At 43.7% G+C, this 20,917-nt stretch overlaps 1 protein-coding gene across 3 annotated transcripts; it reads right to left on the bottom strand.

Moving 5' to 3' along the window:
* Nucleotides 1-1,534: 1,534 nt before the first annotated feature.
* LOC308639066 (uncharacterized protein) lies at nt 1,535-14,998 on the bottom strand. 3 transcript variants are annotated; one of them, XM_081277042.1, is made up of 5 exons: nt 14,849-14,998; nt 12,086-12,267; nt 3,849-3,975; nt 3,608-3,668; nt 1,535-3,039 (listed from the first exon to the last, which is right to left on the bottom strand). In XM_081277042.1, the coding sequence occupies exons 3-5, from the start codon at nt 3,880-3,882 to the stop codon at nt 1,542-1,544; spliced, it is 1,593 nt and encodes a 530-aa protein (XP_081133168.1). In that variant the 5' UTR covers nt 3,883-3,975; nt 12,086-12,267; nt 14,849-14,998; the 3' UTR covers nt 1,535-1,541. The 3 variants fall into 3 exon arrangements, with proteins under 3 accessions (XP_081133168.1, XP_081133167.1, XP_081133166.1); XM_081277041.1 differs by having other exon boundaries at nt 12,086-12,252; XM_081277040.1 differs by lacking the exon at nt 12,086-12,267.
* Between the last annotated feature and the right edge of the window lie 5,919 nt (nt 14,999-20,917).

Raw genomic sequence — 20,917 nt, 5'->3', positions numbered from 1 at the left:
GTGTGTGTTTCCATCATCAAAACCCATATTGTAATCCCATCCTCACATGAGTTATGCTTGCTACTGTGGAAAATAGAAAAAGACTTGCACATTATTTTAATGTCATTTTTCTCATGTGTATTTGCTTACACAAAGAAAGACAAATCGGTATAAAAAATTATGTATTTGAGATTATAGAACTTAAACTTTTTTAGGGAGGAGACAATATCCAAATATATATATTATAATTAGGGTGGATTTCATAGGACACACTATACCTTCACAGGACAAGAACCATGTTTGCAGGGTGACCCAGTTATAGGAACTGCAGAGAAGCTTGTGTTTAGAAGGTGAGCAGCACAGCCCCTGGGAGAAGACCCTGGCCTCATCAGCTACAGTTCTGCTGGTGGGAAGAGAACAGAAGGAACTAGTGATGGGGAGAAGGCAAGGTCACCAATGCAGACTCAGGCACCCAAGGAGCTTCTGAGCCACCCAGGCTATGACTGTGGTGAACATGAGTGCTCAATGGGTCTGCGAAAACAGAACCCTGGCTTCCTGAGGTGCTGAGACTGGTGCAGAGTTCTCAGACATGCTCCTGCCAGGAGTCTCCAGGAAGGCAGCCTCCAGCGGCGGCATCATGTTTGCTGGGTGTTGTGCTTGACTCTGTATTCCAAGATTGTGTGTGTGTGTGTGTGTGATGTGCCGAGATAGTCACCAGACAGAACTCGGGCAGGAACATTCAACTGATGTCTCGATGTCAACTCAAGAAAAGGTACAGGCTGAGGCAAAAACAATTCTGAACAAGTACTAATAAAGGCAATTTCTTCTTGTTTTCCTTTAGCATTTCATTCCAGGTTGAATGCTCAATTTTTTCTTTCAAGGAATTTGAAGTAGTAGGTTTTCACAGAGAAATGAATCCAAACTTCAAATGATTTTATTTGCTTGAGGTTGTTTCCAGAAAACAGCCTACTTCTGCTGCTCCTGCTCATCTTTGTGTCTGTCCCTGCCCATTTGGGGAACTCGGGAATGACTGGCCTCATCTTCTTGGATCCCCAGCTCCTCACCCCATGTACATTCTCCTCAGCGCTCTCCCTTAGGGACCCGATGTCACTGTTCTCAAGGTGGCCCTCAACTTTCTCTCTGGCCAAAAAAAGCATCTCCAGACTGAACTTTGGTGAGCAAGTCTTCTTTTTTATGACCATGGCAAGTTCTGACGGCTTACTCCTGGCCTCCATAGCCTATGACTACTCTATTGCCATGTGTCACCCCACTGTTACTGCATACATATGAACAAACAAGTGTATGTTAAGATGATTCTGGGGTCCCAGCAAGTCACTGTCTCTAAATAGAAAATAAAAAGAATTGGGAATGTTGCTCAGTGGTGAGCGCCACCAGACTAAATCCCCAGTACAATATATGTATATATATGAGCCTTTTCTTCTATTTGAAGGTGAGGAGGAATAGTGATTTACCACATTTCACACTCAAAGGATATTTCTCCGGTAAGCTTCCTGCATGTTTATGAGTGAGATAGTAACAACAGAAGACTAAGCCAGTTGCATTCATGAGTGTGATTTCTCTGCAGTGTGAGTTTGTTCATGTCTCCGAAGGTAAGTGGATCTAGCAAAGGCTTTATCACATTGTTGACATTCATAGGGCTTCTCTCCAGTATGTGTTCTTCCATGTCTTTGAAGGTGACTGGATCTAGCAAAGGCTTTGCCACACTGTTGACATTCATAGGGCTTCTCCCCAGTATGTGTTCTTCCATGTCTATGAAGGTGACTGGATCTAGCAAAGGCTTTGCCACACTGCTTACACTCATAGGGCTTCTCTCCAGTATGTGTTCTTCTATGTATGTGAAGCTCACTAGATGTAGCAAAAGCTTTTCTACACTGCTTACATTGATATGGCTTCTCTCCAGTATGAAACCGTTCATGTACCTGAACAGAAGAGAATGTAGCAAAGGCTTTTCCACATTGTTGACATTCATAGGGCTTCTCTCCAGTATGTGTTCTTCCATGAATCTGAAGGTTACTGGATCTAGCAAAGGCTTTCCCACACTGCTTACATTCATAGGGCTTCTCTCCAGTATGTGTTCTCCCATGTATGTGAAGCTCAGTGGATGTAGCAAAGGCTTTTCCACATTGTTGACATTCATAGAATTTCTCTCCAGTATGTGTTCTTTCATGGATCTGAAGGTGACAGGACCTAGCAAAGGCCTTTCCACATTGTTGACATTCATACGGCTTCTCTCCAGTGTGTGTTCTTTTGTGTACATGGAGCTGAGAGGATGTAACAAAGGCTTTTCCACACTGTTTACATTCATAGGGCTTTTCTCCAGTATGAATTCGTTTATGTATCTGAACATAAGAGGATGTAGAAAAGGCCTTTTCACATTGTTGACATTCATAAGGTTTCTCTCCAGTATGAGTTCGTTCATGTGACAGAAGGGCAGAGGGCTTAGCGAAAGCTTTGCCACACTGCTTACATTCATAGGGCTTCTCCCCAGCATGTGTTCTCTGATGTATTCTAAATAAACTGGGGTAAGCACAGTCTTTCCCACATACCTCACATTTAAAAGGTGCATTTTCAGTGTGTGTGATCCTGTGACATTGAAGACTTGTGAGTGAAGTACAGGTTCGACCACCTTCTTTACATTCACAGAGTTTCTCTCCAGAATGAGTTCTTTCATGTTTTCTAAATAAAGTGGGGGAATGAAAGGCTTTCCCACATACCTCACACTGAAAAGCTTTACCTCCCCTATGTGTTCTTGTGTGTCTTTGATCATCTGTGGGAGAAGATGAGGCTTCATCACATTGTTGACATTCATCAGGTTGCCACCCAGTATGAGAATCTTCATGCCTTTGAATGTCATTGGAACAACTGATGACTTTCCCACATACTGTACTTTCATAGGGTCCATCTCCAGTTTGTGTTAACATTTGTGTGTGAACACTTTTGAGAGAAACCAGAGATTTCCTGTATTGTTTCAATTCACATGGCTTCTCTTCACATTCTTCATGCTTGTAGCGTTCATGTTCAGAGTGACATGTGACGTGCCTATGACAAAATGAAGGACATGTAGTCTTTTGCACACATAACACACTTACATGTATTTACTGTATTAAAATTTGTCTTTGTCCAGTTAAGAACTGGAATCTCATTGAAAGTTTCCCCACACTATCTTCTTGGCCTCTGAAGTTTACCCCATGGCTTCTTTGAAGAATGACCAGCACATTATCAACGCTTGATTCATTCACATTGTTCTATTTATTTAAAGGTCATAAGCTTATGTTACTATGAACAACAGGTAAAGGATAAGTTTTCTGACTTGTTCAAATTGCCTGAAAATCAAGAGATTGAAAGGAAACAATCCTTTACAACACAGCTTCCCTATGGCTATCATGCAAATAGTGATATTCACACATGCAATTTCATAGTACTTTTTGAATGTCAAGAACTTTGAAAACACTGAATATCTGTTACAGTTAAGTATATATTTCCTGTAAAAAAAATCTTGTAAGAATAAATACATTTCAAATTGTGCATATTTCTCTGGTTGGTTGGTTTTAAATATTATATGACATTCTCAGATTCCCTCCAGGATTCCTCTTGTGAGTACAATTACCTTAGAATGCTCCAAGAATGTTCAATCTGATCTTCAATGGTCTTGTCTTCCCATTTGTTTCCTAAAATGCAAAACCAGAATGATCTTTATAAATTTTTAGGAGCTAGAAACGCTTTTCCAAATCCTAGGTGCCATTTATGCTGCAATAATTCAACAACTGATTCCCTTTTCACCTTCTACATAAATGACCAAAATAAACATGAGTTCTCGATTTGATTAATTTTAAAAACATCATTATTACCTATAGAAGCCAGGTTTTTGAGGACTTCCAGCATCACTTCTCTGTAAAGTTTCTTCTGGGAAGGATCCAGCAAAGCCCACTCCTCCTGGGTGAAGTTCACAGCCACATCCTCAAAGGTCACTGAGATCTAAAATATCCCACAAATGTATAGAGGAGGCCAGGAGAGATTGACAGCATGAGAAATCTACACTCAACATGCATGGTGTTCACATGATTCCCTGGCCTCCTAATTCACTCCACAATTTGGTCCATGAAATCCTTACTGCACTTGATTGTTCATGGCCATTCCAGCAGTAGAATTGGCCACTCAAAAGGCAAACAGTAGAATGTTGGACACCCTTCCTTTGGTGTGTTCATAGGAAGTAAGAAAGCCTTCCAGGTCACTCCTAAATTCTCTGTTGGCTTTAACTATTACAGGTCCTAACATTATCCTGTGCAGTAGACAGCTTATATTAACACTCCCAATATTACTTAAACTTAGAAAAGAAAGCTGACTGAGTAGAAAATTGCTGGAATCACAAAACAGCATTTCTGACAGATTCTGCCAACCATAGTGGCTCACTGGGCCTCCAGAGTTAATGTCAACAACATGGAAATTACTGTTCTCCCATTTCCTTCTGAAAGTTTATTGTTCCCTCCTTAAATAAATGCCTAGAATTAGGCCCCACCCACAACCTCTGGGCATGGGACACTAAGGATCTTCCCTCACAGACAATATTTAGACAACATTTCACACAGTTGGTCACAACGTGTTCACTGGGGATTGAGCTCAATTTGGTTGATTATAACAAGAACAAATAGAAGTTTGCAGGTGATTTACTCCAGAAGAAAACTAAGCCAACTAGTAATCAAACACAATGATTAACACCTTTATTTATTTTATTTTAATATAATGCTGTGAACCAAACTCAGTGCCTCACAAATGCTAGGCAAGCAATCTACAAGTGAGCCACAACCCCAGCCCCAAGCAACATGATTAACAAACATGACAATTTGAGAACATCCGGTGGTTCATGTCAAAGCAGAATGGAGTGTGTGGAAAGATGGCATGTGTCTCAGAAAGAACTCAATGTGCCCAAGATGTCACCTTGTCAAAAACAACGGCCTTACAAAGCTCTATAAGTCTGAAAAACAGCCTTCTTAACAGACAGCAGAAAGTACTCTTGCAAACCTCATGTCAACAATGAATGTCCAATGATTGTCAAATTCCTCTGAACAGCAGATGTCTCACTCAGATGATGTACAACTATGAGACACACACCCATGTTCTATCTGCTCAAGGACACTTTGATCAAGAATGGGCTACAGGTGCAATGGTGGTCTGTTGTGAAAGAGATTCCTGGTGCCTGTAACGCAGCTGGTGGAAAGAGACGTCAAGCACAAGCACTTCTAGGGTGTGGTAAAGCAGCAGGTTTGCAACCCAGAATCCTGAAGTATCCCACGCTGTGAGTGAAACGGGCCACTCCACGCGTGTCTCTAAGCAGGCTGTGATCTCTGCACGGTGTGGAACAGCCAAAGAGCTCACCTGCTAGACAGTGCCCCTGCTACTGCCACAGCACCAACTCAAGGACTTAAGGCAGATGGCATTCTGAGCAGCACAGTATCAGCAGAGGTTAATAAGAGCCCAAGAGAAAGCCTTGAGTGAGCCGGCCTCCATGCATGGAAAGATGATGAGTGAGAGAAGGTGCCTAGAGACAGATCACAGTGATGGCGCACGCCAACTGGAATCTACGTGGCAAAAGGTACTCTATCCCTGCATTCTGAAGACAAAAGTCCATTTATTACACATTGAAATGCGAAAGACTAAAACACTTTTCAGAAACTTAAAGGAAACATGGTTTTATTTATTTATTTATTTATGATGGGGCAGATTAAAAACATAGCAGAAATCAAACCCAGTCCAGGGGATAAAAATCATGCAGCCACATCCCTCTCACATTCTTTTTTTTTTTTTTTTTTTTTTTTTTGGTGCTGGGGATCGACCCCAGGGCCTTGTGCATGCAGGGCAAGCACTCTAACAACTGAGCTATATCCCCATCCCTCACATTTGATGTTTTAAGACAGAGTCTTGTCTGTTGCTTCCCTTCTGTCCCACCACACTGGCACTCAGGGGAGTCTAGAAATGGACTGAACACAAGCCAACTCACCACACACACCACAGACCAAGCAGTTTCTAAGCAAATGCATGAAGCCTTCAAGAAACAGGAAGAGCACCATAGGAGAAAGGGGAGAACACATTTCCATCCACTTTTCAACAACAAAATGCACAAAGAATACTGAAAAACAGGAAGCCATGGCTCAGCAAAGGAAAATACATGACTTGAGATTGACCAACCCTGAGCAAGATCAGACTTCAGAATCCCTAGGTTAAATTTTCTTCCTTCGTTTCTTTCTTCTTTCCGTTTTTTCCTTCTTTCCTTCTTTTTTCTTTTCATTTCTTCTTTTTTTTTAATACCAGGAATGGAACACAGAGGTGCTTAACCACTAAGCCACATCCCCACCCTTTTAAATTTTATTTATTTACTTTTGTTTTGAGATAGGATCTAATTTGTTCAGGGTGTCTCTAACATATACTGAGGCTGTCTTTGTACTTGGAATCCTTCTGCCCATAACATGGGATTACACGTCTGTTCTGTTTCTGGTCTAAACTGTAAAATAACGCTCTTAAATTTTAATGTGCATGCAACTGAAACAAAGTGAAAAATACACTGGGTAGAGCCAGAGAACTGTCCAGGACAATGAAGAATGCACACTTACACTGGAGACATCAGCCTAACTCTGTTGGATCAGAAAGGCAGACAGGAGGACTGCACTGGACTTCAGCCAAAGGGGAAGCACACAGAGTTCTCAGGGTCACAGCAACACCCCCAGGACAAAGCACATCCTGAGCCATAAACCACACCTCTACAAGCATGCAACCCCAAAGAAATCCCATGTATGCTCAAAGAACAGGGAGGGTAAAGCAGAAATCAGATAAGAAGCATCCAGAAAGCCTTTAGACAAATGGAGGTGATGCACAGGGCTCTAAACAGATCAAGAGAAAGAGGTGAGGGGCTGGGGATGTGGCTCAAGCGGTAGCGCGCTCGCCTGGCATGCGTGCGACCGGGGTTCAATCCTCAGCACCACATACCAACAAAGATGTTGTGTTTGCCGAGAACTAAAAAATAAATATTAAAAAAAAATTCTCTCTCTCCTCTCTCACTCTCTCTTTAAAAAAAAAAAAAAAAAAAAAAAGAGAGAAAGAGGTGACTCGAGAGAAAAGGTGACCATTCTAAAGGAAATGAAATGTAAAAGTCCACCATAGGAAATCTGTAGAGAACAGCACAGGGGATGCCTCATTGGTACCTAAGTCATCGAAAGCACATTTGAAACTTCCACTTCAGGAGACCAGAGAAAAAAGAGCAGGTAAACCTAAATCAAGCACAGAAGGTAACAGAGAGGGTGTTGATGAAACCACAATCAGGAAATCTGCAGTCTGCAAAATCAAGCTGTTCATGAACATCAGCATCACTGATAAACTGACATAAGGCGAAGAATACAGAGGACAGGGATTGGGCTTGTGGCTCAGTGCAAGAGTGCCTGCCTAGTGCTTGGGAGAAACTGGGTTCAATCCGCACCACCATGCAAACAAAATAAATAAAATAAAAGAATAAAATATACAATAATTTTAAAGCAAAGAGCAACAGAACTGATAAACTAAGAGAATTAAAAGTATCATCATGACAAATGCATTGAGATTAAAGATTTTCATGAATATGTGCTTGACACAAATTAGACAACTTAGAGATATTGGACCATTTCTCTGAGAGAGACAATCTCCTACAACTTACACACAGGGTAAATACACAAAAGAGATGAGCCCATGGTTACCGAAAAAACAGACTCAATAACTAATTACTACCCAAAAAGGCAAGGCAAGGCTCTGACATCTCAAACAGGCTTCCATGAGACACATAAGAACTGCCACCAATTTTCTACTTTTTTTCCTACAACACACAAGGCAAGTTAAACCTCCTAATTCTTTTGAGACTTAAGTTAACATATTATCAAAATTAAATAGATAAAGAAAAGTATTAAATAAAAAAGGATATTATGTATGACTCTCATGATCATCAATGCAAAATTCCTCATCAAACATTACTGAATTGAGACCAAAAATAAAATCATATACCACAACCAAGAGGGAATTATTACAACTCTGCGAGGCTGATTCAAAACTGAAAAATCATTTAACATTATCCATCACAACACAAAGCTAAATAATAAATATCATGACTACATCAATAGTTAAAGAAAAAAGTTAAGAACAATGGAAAAACACACTCAAGCTCAGAAAAACATCAATGTCTTTATAGAGAGACAGCATGATCCTCTTCTCTATGTGGAATCATGAAGAATCATGAAAAGGAACAAGATGATATTAGTGTTGTCATGCTAAATAAGAGGACAATTATTATATGATTGACATCAGCAAGCTGGGCATGGAGGCAATGCACATGGTCTCTAACACTCAGGGGGCTGACCACTAACACTCAGGGGGCTGACCAGGATGGTCACCACTTTGAGTCCAGACTGTGCAATTTAGCAAGTCTGTGTTTAAAATAATAATAATAATAATAATAATAATAATAATAATAATAATAATAATAATAGAATTGAGAATGTAGCTCAATGGTAGAGCAGCCCTGAGTTCAATACCCAACACCAAAAACAAACACCTCTTATACAGCACCAATAAAAGAGAAATACTCATATACAAATCTGATAAGAATCTATAAAAAAAACTGCAAACTTCTAATAAGAGTGTAAAAGACAAGGCAAATACATGCAGATATTTCATGTTCACAGATGAGAAGCCTCAGGGTCATTATTAATTCTTACCAATTTCAGTTATGGATTCAATATGATCCCAGTAAAAATTACTTTAAGTTATGTTTTCAGTAAAAGATCAAGAACAACCAACACAGTAATGAACACTAAATTCTCAGGATGGACACCACCTGAGGTTAGGAACTACTAAAAATCTACAATCATCAAGACTGTGGTATTTGGCACAGTATAAATATATTCCACTGATTTTTTAAAAAAAAAGGAGCAAAGAAAAATCAATGGAAAATATACTGTCCTGGAAAAAGTTGCCAAGGCACCTGGACATTAATATGCAAAAAAAGAAAACATATTCACTTCACAAATGTCACAGAATCAGCTCCCAGTGGAGCCTCAGACTCAAGGTAGGACACAGTGCTGGGGCTGCAGCTCTAGCACAGCACCTGCCTGGCACTTAGCAGGCCCTGGGTTCACTTGTCAGCACCAAAAAAATTGCCTATACATCATAGTACAAAATGCAAACTTCAGAACTTCACTAAAATGACAAAGAAGTACTTACAGAGAAATCTGGGCTGGCATGACAGCTTCATATGCAACATCAGACACATGATCTGTGAGTGACAAACTTGTAAATTGAACTTGATCAAATGAAGTTTGTGTTTTTCAAAAGATGCACTTGAGAGAATGAGAAGACATGCTGGAGAACTGGACAAAATGTTGTCACGATACATAGTGACACTGGGTTGGTATACAACATACAGGAAGAACACTCAGTAAGAAAGCAAGCAACTAAGTTGGAAGTGGGCAAAAAAACCTGGAAAGACACTTATCCAAGAAATAGAGACTGTTAACACAGGTGTGAGAAGATATTCACCAGCACTTAATTAGGAAACTTTAAATTAAACAATAAGGTGCCACCAGATACCCACTGGAGTGGCCAAATGCCAAACATTGAAAGCACTGAAAGACAGAGAAAACATGAATCGGCAAGAACTCTTCCCTTGCTCATGTGAACAGAAGGGTAACAGCCTCTCTGGAAGACAGTCACGCTCTTACCAAATAAACATGGTGCACTCCAGAATTAAGTCACCACACTCCCAGGTGTCTACCCAAATGAGATGAAAATTATGTGCACAGAAAACCTCACAGCTGTGACTATAGCAGCCATATCCAGAACTGCCCAAAGCTAGAAACAAGGAAGATGTCGCTTTCAATACTGAATGGACAAACTGTGGTTTAATCACACCAAAGAATGTCATGCAGTAAATGAGCTCTGCAGCCTGGAAAGACACAGCACCCTTAAAGGCAGACTGGTAAGTGAGAGAAGCCAGTTTGAAATGCCAAGTGCAGTAAGATTCCAAGTCAAGAACATTCTGGAAAAGACAACATTTTAGATGCATTAGCAGAACTGATGGGTGCCAGGGACTCAGGGAGCAGAGAGGGAGGGAGGAATGAGGAGGCGTGATGAAGAGGGGGAACACAGGATTCCCAGAGCAGTGAAACTCTTCTGTACGACATTATCTTATAAATTACATGACACACACAATCACATCACACAGACAAGGAACCCTAAGGTAAAGGATGAACTTTGGCTTATCATAATGTGTTCCTCCATCCACTCTCTTCATCAAATGTCCAACACTGGTTCAGTAACTGATATCCTACACCAATTCAAGATGTTGAAAACAGTGGAGAGTATAAACTGGAGATAGGGATGTTTGATACTATGTGTAGCGAATGGCTCATTTGAATTGTCAGCTTGATTGGATTAAGATATACTGATAAGAAGGGGCTTCTGGGTGTGTCTAGGAATGATTGGCATGTGAGATAGCAAACTGAGGTGGGGAAATCTCCTTCAGCTAGACAGCCCCATCCAATAGGACAGTGTCTTGGGTGGAACAAAAGTTGGAAGAAGGAGGAAGCAGCAGCAGAGTAAGCCCCTTTCTTCTCCAATGGCTGCTGCAATGGCCTGAGGATATCAGAGTCTGCCTTCTTCACTCTCCCAAAGTGGACGCTGCCTGTGATTCTCCAGGGAGGTTCCAGAACCTTTGGTCTGGACTAGGGCAGCACCATTGATCCCTCTTGTTCTGAGGCTTCAGCCTCTTGGACTCTGCAGCTACTACTTCTCAAGCTCTCCAGCTGCAGATGGCCACTGTGGACATCCAGCTTCAGGTCAAGTAGGCCAATCTAATGAGTCCCCTTTGATAATCATGCTTCCTCTTGATGCTGTTCCTCTAGAGAACACTGACTAACAAACTATGTAAGCCTGAAATTGCTCTGGAAAACAAAGTTTATTTAATAAAAAAAGTGGATAAATATCTTGCCATCGAGTCTCACAAATATATACCCAAGAAACAATATTACATACTGAAAACCTTTTTCATAATAATGCAAAAATAAAGGAAAGAGGAGGAGTCATAGCTTCAAATTTCAAAACTCGAGAGAAAAGCAAGGAAACTGATTTTCAATACTGTGTCCATCTGGAGAGAAATGGGATGATAAGTCTTTAAAAGGCATTCTAAGTGCTGGTGCAGTGGTGGTATTATGGGCGAGGCTGTATGGACAATGAGCAAACAGACTCCATTTTACCCTGAACTCCATATCATGTAAGAAATGCTTCTCCCATGGGAAAGCCCCTCCTCTGTACCCAATAGTTACCTAGCATAACATACTTGGCAACACAAAGTAGCAATTCTTATATAATGTGAAATTATTCTCTTTGGTTTCGATTTTTCTTGGGCAATGGACCTTTGCTGTCATTCTGGTTACTGATGTGGAAAATTAGTTTCTCGGCTACCTTAGTCGTGGTGGGGGGGGGGGTAGAGTGGGTGTGCCCATCAATCATACACAAGCAAGACAGTATCCATAAGCCAATCATTTTATGCCTAATGTAACCACACTAGGAGGGTGCTCTAAATATGGCTATCATCAGGAAGGGTCTTTGTCCCTAGGGAAGGGGGTTTCTAAGAAGTTCCATGTCGAAGCTCCTGGCTATCAGTTTCCTGGCCTGGCAGGTTGGCAATGCTAACCACAAAGCTAAGGATGTGGTTTCACTAACGGCTCACTAGAGCAGAGCATCCCATCCTGCAGGCCTTCCTATCAGGCCTGAATGAGTGGAGATTCTTCAAGCACTCAGAGCTGCTCATAGCTGCTAGCTGCTAGCTGCAAACGGAAAGTTATTCCAACATACCTTGTCAGAGATTGATTGTCTAGATGTTAATAACCTTTGTCTAACTTGTACTGAACTAGGGTCATTTTGACCCACTTCCCTTCTGCTGGCTTGCTGCTCTGCCAACCTGCAAAGTCCTGCGGGAAATACCAATGTACCCATTGCATTGTCTCATTAACAGCCCAATTCAGCTTCTGCACCTGCTTACTTATAGTTGCGTCAACCCAGATGGAGTTTTTACCTTTAAATATCTTAAAATGCTCAGGCTTGGAGCTGTTCCTTGCAGAGAAAGTTATGGGTCCTGTGGGGAGCCATCGCCGGCTGGCCAGCTAAATAAAGACTCTTCAATTCGGACAGAACTGGGACTTGATATGTTTTCTGAGGGACCTGCCCCGCAACAATGTGCACCTGCAATTTCAGCAACTAGGGAGGTTAAGGCATAAAAATGGCAAGTTTGAGGCCAGTCTCAACAACTTAGCAAGACACTCAGAAATTTAGTGAGACTGGTCTTCATCAAAAATAAAAAGAAGGGACTGGGACTGTAGCCGAGTGGCAGAGCATTTTCTAGCATGTGTGAGGCACTGGGTATGATCCTCAGCACCACAGAAAAATAAACAAAATAAAGATATTCTGTCCATCTACAACTATACAAAATTAAAAAAATAATAATAAAATAAAAGATAAAAATAAATAAATAAGAAGAAGGGCTGAGGATATGCTCAGTGGTTTATCCCCCAGCAAAACACCTGCCCACCTCTAAAATACTGTTCACAAAGTTGAAATTCTTTTTTGGAGGATAACTAAGCATGAGCAAGTTCATGGCTTCAATCTCCAGTACTCAGTAAGTAAGCAAATAAATAAAAAACAGTCCATAATATTAATTTTCTTGGTCTGGAGAGTAGCTTGGTAGTAGAGAATTTGCCAAGCATGAATGTGGCCCTCAGTTCAATCCCCAGCAGTTCACACACAAAACATAACAAACTAACTAAAATATGTGTAATGAGTGATAAAAAATGATTATAATAAAAAAAGGTCTACAATGAGAGGCATAAAATACAACAAAATCAATAGAAAGACAACACACTTTCTCACAAAGGAGACTGAATGCTCCCATGATCTACACTCTCTGAAAAAAAACACTGAACATTTCAGTAAAATCTGTGAAATTTAGGGCATGGTTTCCTGTGTTTTTTGGGTGAACTTAAGAAAAACTACATCTAAAAATGGGAATGGTAGACTGTATCTAAGACCAGCCAAAATGTTGTACAGAACAGAGTGAGTAGAGAGCGCATTTATCATACTTCCAGTTTCATAAGCTAAAAGGCCAATTTCCAAAGGGGTGGCCCTAGGAGGAGGCAGTTGGCAGTGAACAGGAATCAGGTGACATGGTGAGAGTGCTCATGAAGGGGATCAGCACCCTTATTTAGGCACATGTATCTCTCCTACCCAGAAAATGGGTGTCATTTACTACTTCACTGATAAATTATTCAGTGGTTAAATGATCACAGTTGGGTATTTTAGGTATTGCCAAAATCGTCCTTAAAATTTACAATGAAGATGGGTGCAATGGTGTACACCTGTAACCCCAGATGTGCAGGGGTCAGAGGCCCTAGGCAATGTGGTAAGACCCTGGCTTCAAACAAATAATCTGAAAGGGGCTGGGAATGTGGCTCAGTGGTTAAGCACCTCTGGATTGCATTCCTGATACCAAAAAAACCACACAGTTAACAGGAACTTGTCAAGTCCAGACAACAGCAGCAACAAACAGTCATCCCCTGTCAAATTCTCCACCTTGTAAAGGACAGAAACTGATGTTTTCAAGAAATAACATTCATAAATTTATACATCACTGTTTTTGAAGAAATCGGTTCATATTCTGCAGCAACAATGCAAAACAGAGTTTCTCTCTATCCTAAGTGGCATTTGGAATCTAGGACCCGGATTTCAGACAAAATTGAATCTCACAAACTTTCTATACATACTTAGGATGAACTTAAGAAAAACTACAGGGGTAGCAAAAGGTAAATTAGTTTTTTGTTGTTGTTGTTGTTATGGTACCAGGAAATAAACCCAGAGTCATTTTTATCACTGAGCCACTTTCCAGCCATTTTTATATTGCATTTTGAGACACAGTCTCCTCAAGTTGCATAAGGCCCAGCTAAGTTGCTAATGCTGTCCTGAAATTTGCAATCTTCCTGTCTCATCCTCTGGAGCTGCAAGGATCACAGGTGTGCACCACTGCACCTGGCTGTAAATTAGGATTTTTAACAGCGGAAATGTAACTAGACTTTTTTAATCCACTTCTTTCAAAAGTGGTATTCTTGCCAGGGACAGTGGGAAGGGGGTCTTGGGGAGTTGAAGGAGGATGATCACAAGGTGGACGCCAGCTTCCACAACAACTGGGATGACAGCTCAAAATTAAATAAAAAGGGAGGCTGGGGATGTGGCTGATAAAGCTCCCCGAGTTTGGGTCCCCAATTAAAAGAAAAGAACTAATCTCTCCAATATTTCACTAGATGAAAAGTGACAATTAGCGGACGGTGTCCATTTGGACCGAGTGGGAGGAACGAACGTCTGGCCGAGCTGTGAGGTGGAGGGAAGGTGGGTTTTAGAGGCAGGAGGCGCCTGCAATTCGGGGGACCTACAGCAGCCTCCGGAGGAGCTCCCCTGGGAGAAGGAGGGTGCATTTGTGGCCCTGCTTCCTCCACGTTGAGAAGAGTGGGTCGGGCCACCAGTAGGGGGCAAAGGGGACTCCGGGGACCTGAGCCGCCCTTCCAAACCCAGGGAACCAGGGGACAGGGTCCAGGGCCACCCGCCAGCGGGGACTCCGCGGCGCTCAGCAGCTGACCTCAAAAATCCAAAACCCAGCTCACCCCGCGAGACCAGTGGACAGGGCCCAGGGCCACCCGCAAGCGGGGACTCCACTGCGCTCCGCAGCTCACCCCCGCACAGGGCCCCAAGGCAGGTGCTGACCGCGCACTTTCAGCCCTGGTCGCAAACTCACCATTTTTGTTTTCTGTGGTGACCCGGGGTCCTCTCGAGGAACCTCCGGGCACCCGAGATCCCCGGGGACACAGGCTGCGAGAGTCCCGGGTCCCTGGAGCAGAGAACTCTGGGACTGGAGAAGGACTAGCCCAGTCGGGGAGGAAGAAAAGCCCGCGAGATTGCGGAAGCCCGCCCTTCCCCATCCTCTGCGCACTGATTGGACAGTTCCCCCCAGCGACCCTGATGGATGACCTCCAGGCCCGCCTCTGCATCGTGACTGACAGCTAACATCATCCAATCACTGGCTGAAATTGGGTTAGTGACAGATTCTTGGCCCCAGCCCTTTTCAGGCGGCGCTTCCCGGCTGTGCTGGGAACTAATCCAGGTGGGAAGCCTTGGCTTAGCCTCTGGTACAGAGGTGACACCTGGCGCTGAGCTAGGCTTCAGCCACAGAGTGCTTTCTGAGCATGGGGAGGCCCTGGGTTTAACCTCAACACAAAAACAAAGCACAGCTTCTCAGGGAGGCTGAGGCTGGAGGAGCCCAAGGTCAGTGAGACCTTCTCTTAAAATAAAAAGGAATAGAGTTGGGATGTAGCTCAGAGGTCCAGGTCAAGCCCCACTGGGTTTATTCACCAGTACCTCAAAGAAAAAGAAAAAACTATGTGATTTTATATATATATATATTTCCAGCTGATGCGACCTCAAACAACTTAGAAAGACCCAGTCTCCACATTTCTGAAACACTATTTAAAGACATCATATGTATGACCCATACACAATATCTAAAAATGAGAACAATTTGAAAACTATTTTAGTAATTCTCATCACCTCCTGGCCTCTGTGGCTCTGAGGAGGCAGCCTGAGCGATGAAAGGAAGCAATTGGGGTTGGCTCTGATGCTCAGGTTCCATCCCCAGCAGAGAGCGTGGGCGAGGAGGGAAGGCAATCCTCTAGGGCAGCAATGTGCGGTGGAAATAAAATGGGTGCCTTGTGCTTAGTGAGCATGTTCTACTTTGACTGTTAGGAAGTCTTATGCAGAGACCTGACTCTGGGGAATCCCACAGGTCTGGTCAGGTGTTTGCCCCAATATCAAACAGAAAAGGTCATGATGCAAAGCAGGAAAGAAACTTTGGCCAGTGCAGCTAACACCAGGAAGACAAGGAAACCCTGCCCTTATGCTGTCTTCAGGTGCTGACAAGGACTTTGAGGTTTTATAGAAGGATAATCATAGGCATGTAAAGAAAGGGAAAAGTGTATGTAGGATTCAGTATTATCTGTAGGACTTAGGCTTCAGACATCTGTGGGTCTCATGTCTGTGAGCTCACACTCACTTGCCCCAATGACACATGTCCCTCTACTGCACAGACTGACCTCATTTTGTCTCTCAGGAGGAAGTCCCCCTCCAGTGTATTCTTTCCATGTCAAGGTTTCAGATGCACCAACATTTTCAAGCAAACCCACAAGCCCTAGAAAGAACATACCTCCAGAAGCTGACCCAGGGTCTCAGCATGAGGAGGCAAGTCTCTGAGGCCCTGGGGTGACACCTGTCACCCTTCTAGACCAGGGAGCGGCACCTCCAGCTCTGCAGGCTCAGTTTCTCCTTCTCCTGCTAGGCCCCCCACCTCCATCTGCAACCCACCCCAGCACTGCTCTCAGGGCCATGCAGAGAAGGCACCTGGGGCTGGGTTTTGGTGACTCTGGGTCACCTAACACCTGTGCTTCCCCCCCCCCTGCCATTGCTGGTCCCCTCCCGGGCCTGAGTAGGGCCATTTACTGGGGTTGGCGTGCACCCCTCTACTCTGTGGATCTTAAGACTGCGGCTAGCACAGCTGCATGATCTTGTCCCCGGACCAGGGCCCATGATCCACCCCAACGTCTGCTGGCCTCTCAGCCCTGGTCCTGCAAGCTCCCGGGGCTAAATCCATTAACCTGAAAACTCTGGCCTGAGCAGTGCCCTTGGGGACAGGTTCTCCTCTCTGGCTGCCCAGGGAGTTTGGGGCCTCTGGAGCTTTTTAACCCAAGGTGGGGCCTGAGTACTCTGAGGGGGGGCATTTTTTATTCCCACTGTTATACCAGATTCGTGGGACCCCAATAGACCTCCAGGGGCCGAATCTGATGTAATCACACAGGAGTCTTTACTGCAAGCTCGAGCCTGGACTCACTACCATTTCCATGACAGTGGTCCCAGGGAGTGAGTACTGGTCCTTCGTTCAGTGAGATTTTATAGGTTTGGGGGGGGATACTCTACATGTCACAACATCACACACAAATCATTTCACACTGTGTGAAAATCAAAGAACTTTAAACATTGATTAGCAAATGCCCTGGCCGAAACAATTTGGGTAGGGGTGATTGGTGGGTTCAAGAGGTGGGGCCAAGATGGGTTGCAAGGGTGTATACACCAAACTCCATGGTTTCCTAATGCGTTATGGTTCACTGAGACTACTGGGGGGGGGTAGGCCACAAACAAGGTTTGGTCTTTCCAGGAAGTAGCCTTGCTGAGTCAGGGACACCTGGCACCTCAGATCTCTCCTGTTATTTACAGACAAACAACTCAGCACGTAGCTCCATGCCTAGGAATGCTCTGTGGGTTTTCCAAGATCAAGAGTCATTCCTCCCTTGGACAGTTCCTGCTCTGAGGTAGAGGCTATTTTTTTTTTTTAAATGGAATCACATCAGTTTCTCACCACCAAGGGTCTTGGGACAGCATAACCACCTCAGAGAATCAGTGAGTGTTCAGCTCCATCAGACTCTGCTTTTGGAATCTGTAGGGTGCTGGACTCCCTGCATGTTGCACTCAGAGCCTAGGGTATCCTGCATGCTAAGCCAAGGGGACCCGAGGCCAAATGTCTTCTTATTGGGGACTTGCATGATGGTGCTCTCGGCAGGACCCTGCTTCTTCTGCTGAGACAGATAATCTGTTTTTACTATTCCAAATCAGTTCTGTATTTTTACCAAAGAACACTAGAGCTTCCCATATTGCCAGGCTCCCCTAAATCATTGGGGAGTGGGTGTTGATTGAAAATACAGGCAGGAGGCTCAGCCCCCTCAACTCAGAGCTGGAATCCCTGCAGGGTGCTGGAGGTAGAAAAAAGGTTTTTGTTTTTAATTTGGAAATTTGAATATTTGCATTTCCATACGCGCCCGAACTTACAGATGGGGTTACATCCAGAAACCGCAAATACTGTACATGATGAATGCATTTGCCAAATCTCACCTCCGAACATCCTAGATTAACAGCCCAGTGCATTGTATGGGTTGTTTCTCTTCATTTTTATTTTATTTTATTTATTTGTGTTTTTAGGTACTAGAGATTCAACTCAGTACACTTAACCACTGAGCAACATGACCAGCTTTTTTAATATCTTTCATAGGGACAAGGTTTTGCTGAGTTGCTCAGAGATTCATTAAGTTGCTTAGACTGGCCTCCAAATTGCAATCTGCCTGTCACAGCTTCCCAAGCAGCTGGGATTACAGGCGTGCACCACCCCACCGCAGCAGACAATACTATGTTTATTGAGGAGACCCTGGGTCCTCGGAGCAAAGATGTCTTAGAATCTCAGAAAATAAGTATGTTGGGTGTTGCTAGGTAGACTGTCAAATGTACTGAGCATGATCCTGGGTTACAAATGTTCTAGGGTCAGAGAGAGCTACTTCCTTGTGGAGAGGTTTTTGAGGCAGGTTGCTTGGATAGGGGAAGGTGAGAAAGTTCAAAACTGCACATAACAGAGCATATTGTTATATAATAACATTTAAATCATAATGTAATAAAACATAAGTTCTACATTATGATTTCCAGCCTATTTTAATGCACAATGTCAATAATCATGTTGAAGTCAGGTGTAGTGGTGCACACTGATAATTCTAGTGACTTGGGAGGCTGAGGAAAGAGGATTGCAACTTGGGGGTCAGCCTCAGCAACTTAGCAAGGCCCTAAACAACTTAGCGTCTGCCTCAAACTAAAATGTAAAAATCCATATGCAAATCAGTGCTAAAGTACCCTGGGTTCAATCCCTGGTACCAACACTATTAATACTACTACTACAAAATACAATTTTGTTGATACATTTGCAGAATTAATAGCTTAACATTTATGGGGTAAGAACTTGGAGCCTCTATGGGAACTTGGGTTAAAATGTCAACAGTGTCAAGTGTGTGGTTAGACCTGGTGGGGATGACACAACCCAGAGGATGCTGATGATCTAGGAGGTGATGAGGTGGGCGGGTGACACGGGACAGAGCTGGCCCAATATGCTGGCTTTCTGTTCCACAAAGCATAGAGTTTGTAAGGAAGTAGGATTCCTAGGGTTGACCAGCTTCCATTCTTTTCTTATCCCAAGATCCAGTGGATTGGAGTTGGATTTGGCAGTCAGGCAAAAGTGAAGGAGGCTACAGGTGGTGACTGAAGTGAGGTCATTGTGAGCAGTCAGGGTCTGTGGTCTACAAGCCCCTGGCCTGGTGTTTTTTTTACAGCAGCCCAGGAAGACTAATACAGTGACACACCAGCCATCTGACCACTGCAATGACCTGAGTATGGGAGTCCCCCAAAAATTCTTTTTTTTTTAAAGAGAGAGTGAGAGAGGGGAGAGAGAGAGAGAGAGAGAGAGAGAGAGAGAGAGAGAGAGAGAGAGAAAGAGAATTTTTAATATTTATTTTTTAGTTCTCGGCGGACACAACATCTTTGTTGGTATGTGGTGCTGAGGATCGAACCCTGGCCGCACGCATGCCAGGCAAGCGCGCTACCGCTTGAGCCACATCCCCAGCCCCTCCCCCCCAAATTCTTATATGAAAATCTTTACCCCAAAGGTGATGGTGTTAAGAATTAAGGCTTTGGGGAGGGGACGGGGTCCTGAGGGTGGAAACTTTGTTGCTTCTGAAAGCCATATCAGAGATTTGATTCCTTATCACATGCCATGTCTTATCAGAGTCAGGTTTGTCCTGTGGGGCTTTCTTCTTCTACACCTTCAAATCTGTGCAATATGGAAGCACCTTCTCTTTGCACAGTTGCTGAGGGCCATTGCCAAGTAGGAATGACACATCGATATTTCCTTGCCAGCGTACCCCATGTTAAATGGACTTGCCTTGGAAATTTGATGTGACCTTGCATGTGTGTTTGAGAAAGGTGACCCTGCTCAATGACCAGGGTGGATCCAGGATTAGGGTGTATCCTGCAGTTTGAGGATGTATCCCGCTCCTTGGGTTAAGGGCGTTCCCAGTTTAAGACTATGGGTTTTAGGGAAGTTCGATGTTGAGGATTATTGCTGCTGGAAATAGGATGTTCCTGCTACCTGAGCTCCCTTTGAGTTCTCATGAGATTCAGAGAGTATTTTGGGAAGAAAGCCTCGTGGAGTAGGTGAATTGGGGGCAGCAGAACTGGGATTGCCCGAGAACGTGTGTGGAGGCCGGTGTGAGTTCGGGAATAAAGAATTGCTGTTTGAATCTTCAAAGCTGTGAGTGGCTCATGATCTTGTGCCCAGCCAAGATATTGGCACACAGTGGCCTCCTCCAGGCTTGATCAGGGTCTTCTGCCTCAGCCTGTAATTGCAGGAAGTTTTGGTCTCTTTGCTGGGAGCTCAGAGTGGCCCCTGAGGGTGCATTTCATTCAGTGTGGTTTGTGCATTGCGACTTTAAGTGTTGATGTAGGGAATCACTGGTCCTCATGGAAAGAATGCCTGAGGACAGAGTGAGGAGCTGTTTGGACCACGCTTTAGCTCTTTCCACGCAGATGGCCACTGCCCTTGTTCTTCTGTGTTGCACAAGCACAGGGGGAAAGAGACATGGCAAGGCTGCAAACATGTCCTCCACAGGTTGTGCAGGGTGCTCAGCTGCTGGGAAAGGGGCTCAGCAACCACTGATGCTCCTCCACAGCCTGCGGGCCTCTGCTCATCACCTCATGGAACCAGGGCTCTGAGTTGGTGGTGAGGACAAGGGTCTCCTAGGGGGCTCTTTAGAGGATAAAGAGCAAAGGTGGGTCAAGCTGGACCACTCAACCTCAAACAGCAGACCACTTCCCCTTGGCAGTCTCAGGTGCCATCTGGATGGAAGATCAGGGTCAGGAAGTGTATGTTCCACAGGGTTGTGCCTGTGGA

This window comes from Spermophilus citellus (assembly GCF_964194105.1).
Source record: "Spermophilus citellus genome assembly, chromosome: X".
Lineage (NCBI taxonomy): Eukaryota > Metazoa > Chordata > Mammalia > Rodentia > Sciuridae > Spermophilus > Spermophilus citellus.
Note: the sequence above shows the minus strand (reverse complement) of the source record. Positions and strands in the feature narration are given on the sequence as shown.

What these genes read in the sequence shown, in the direction of transcription:
- LOC308639066 (XM_081277040.1), bottom strand. An exon ending in CAAAAACCTGGCTTCTATAG is followed by an intron (nt 3,669 to 3,848) that starts GTAATAATGATG and finishes TTTGCATTTTAG; the next exon opens with GAAACAAATGGGAAGACAAG. An exon ending in CATTCTTGGAGCATTCTAAG is followed by an intron (nt 3,040 to 3,607) that starts GTAATTGTACTC and finishes ATTTTGTCATAG; the next exon opens with GCACGTCACATGTCACTCTG.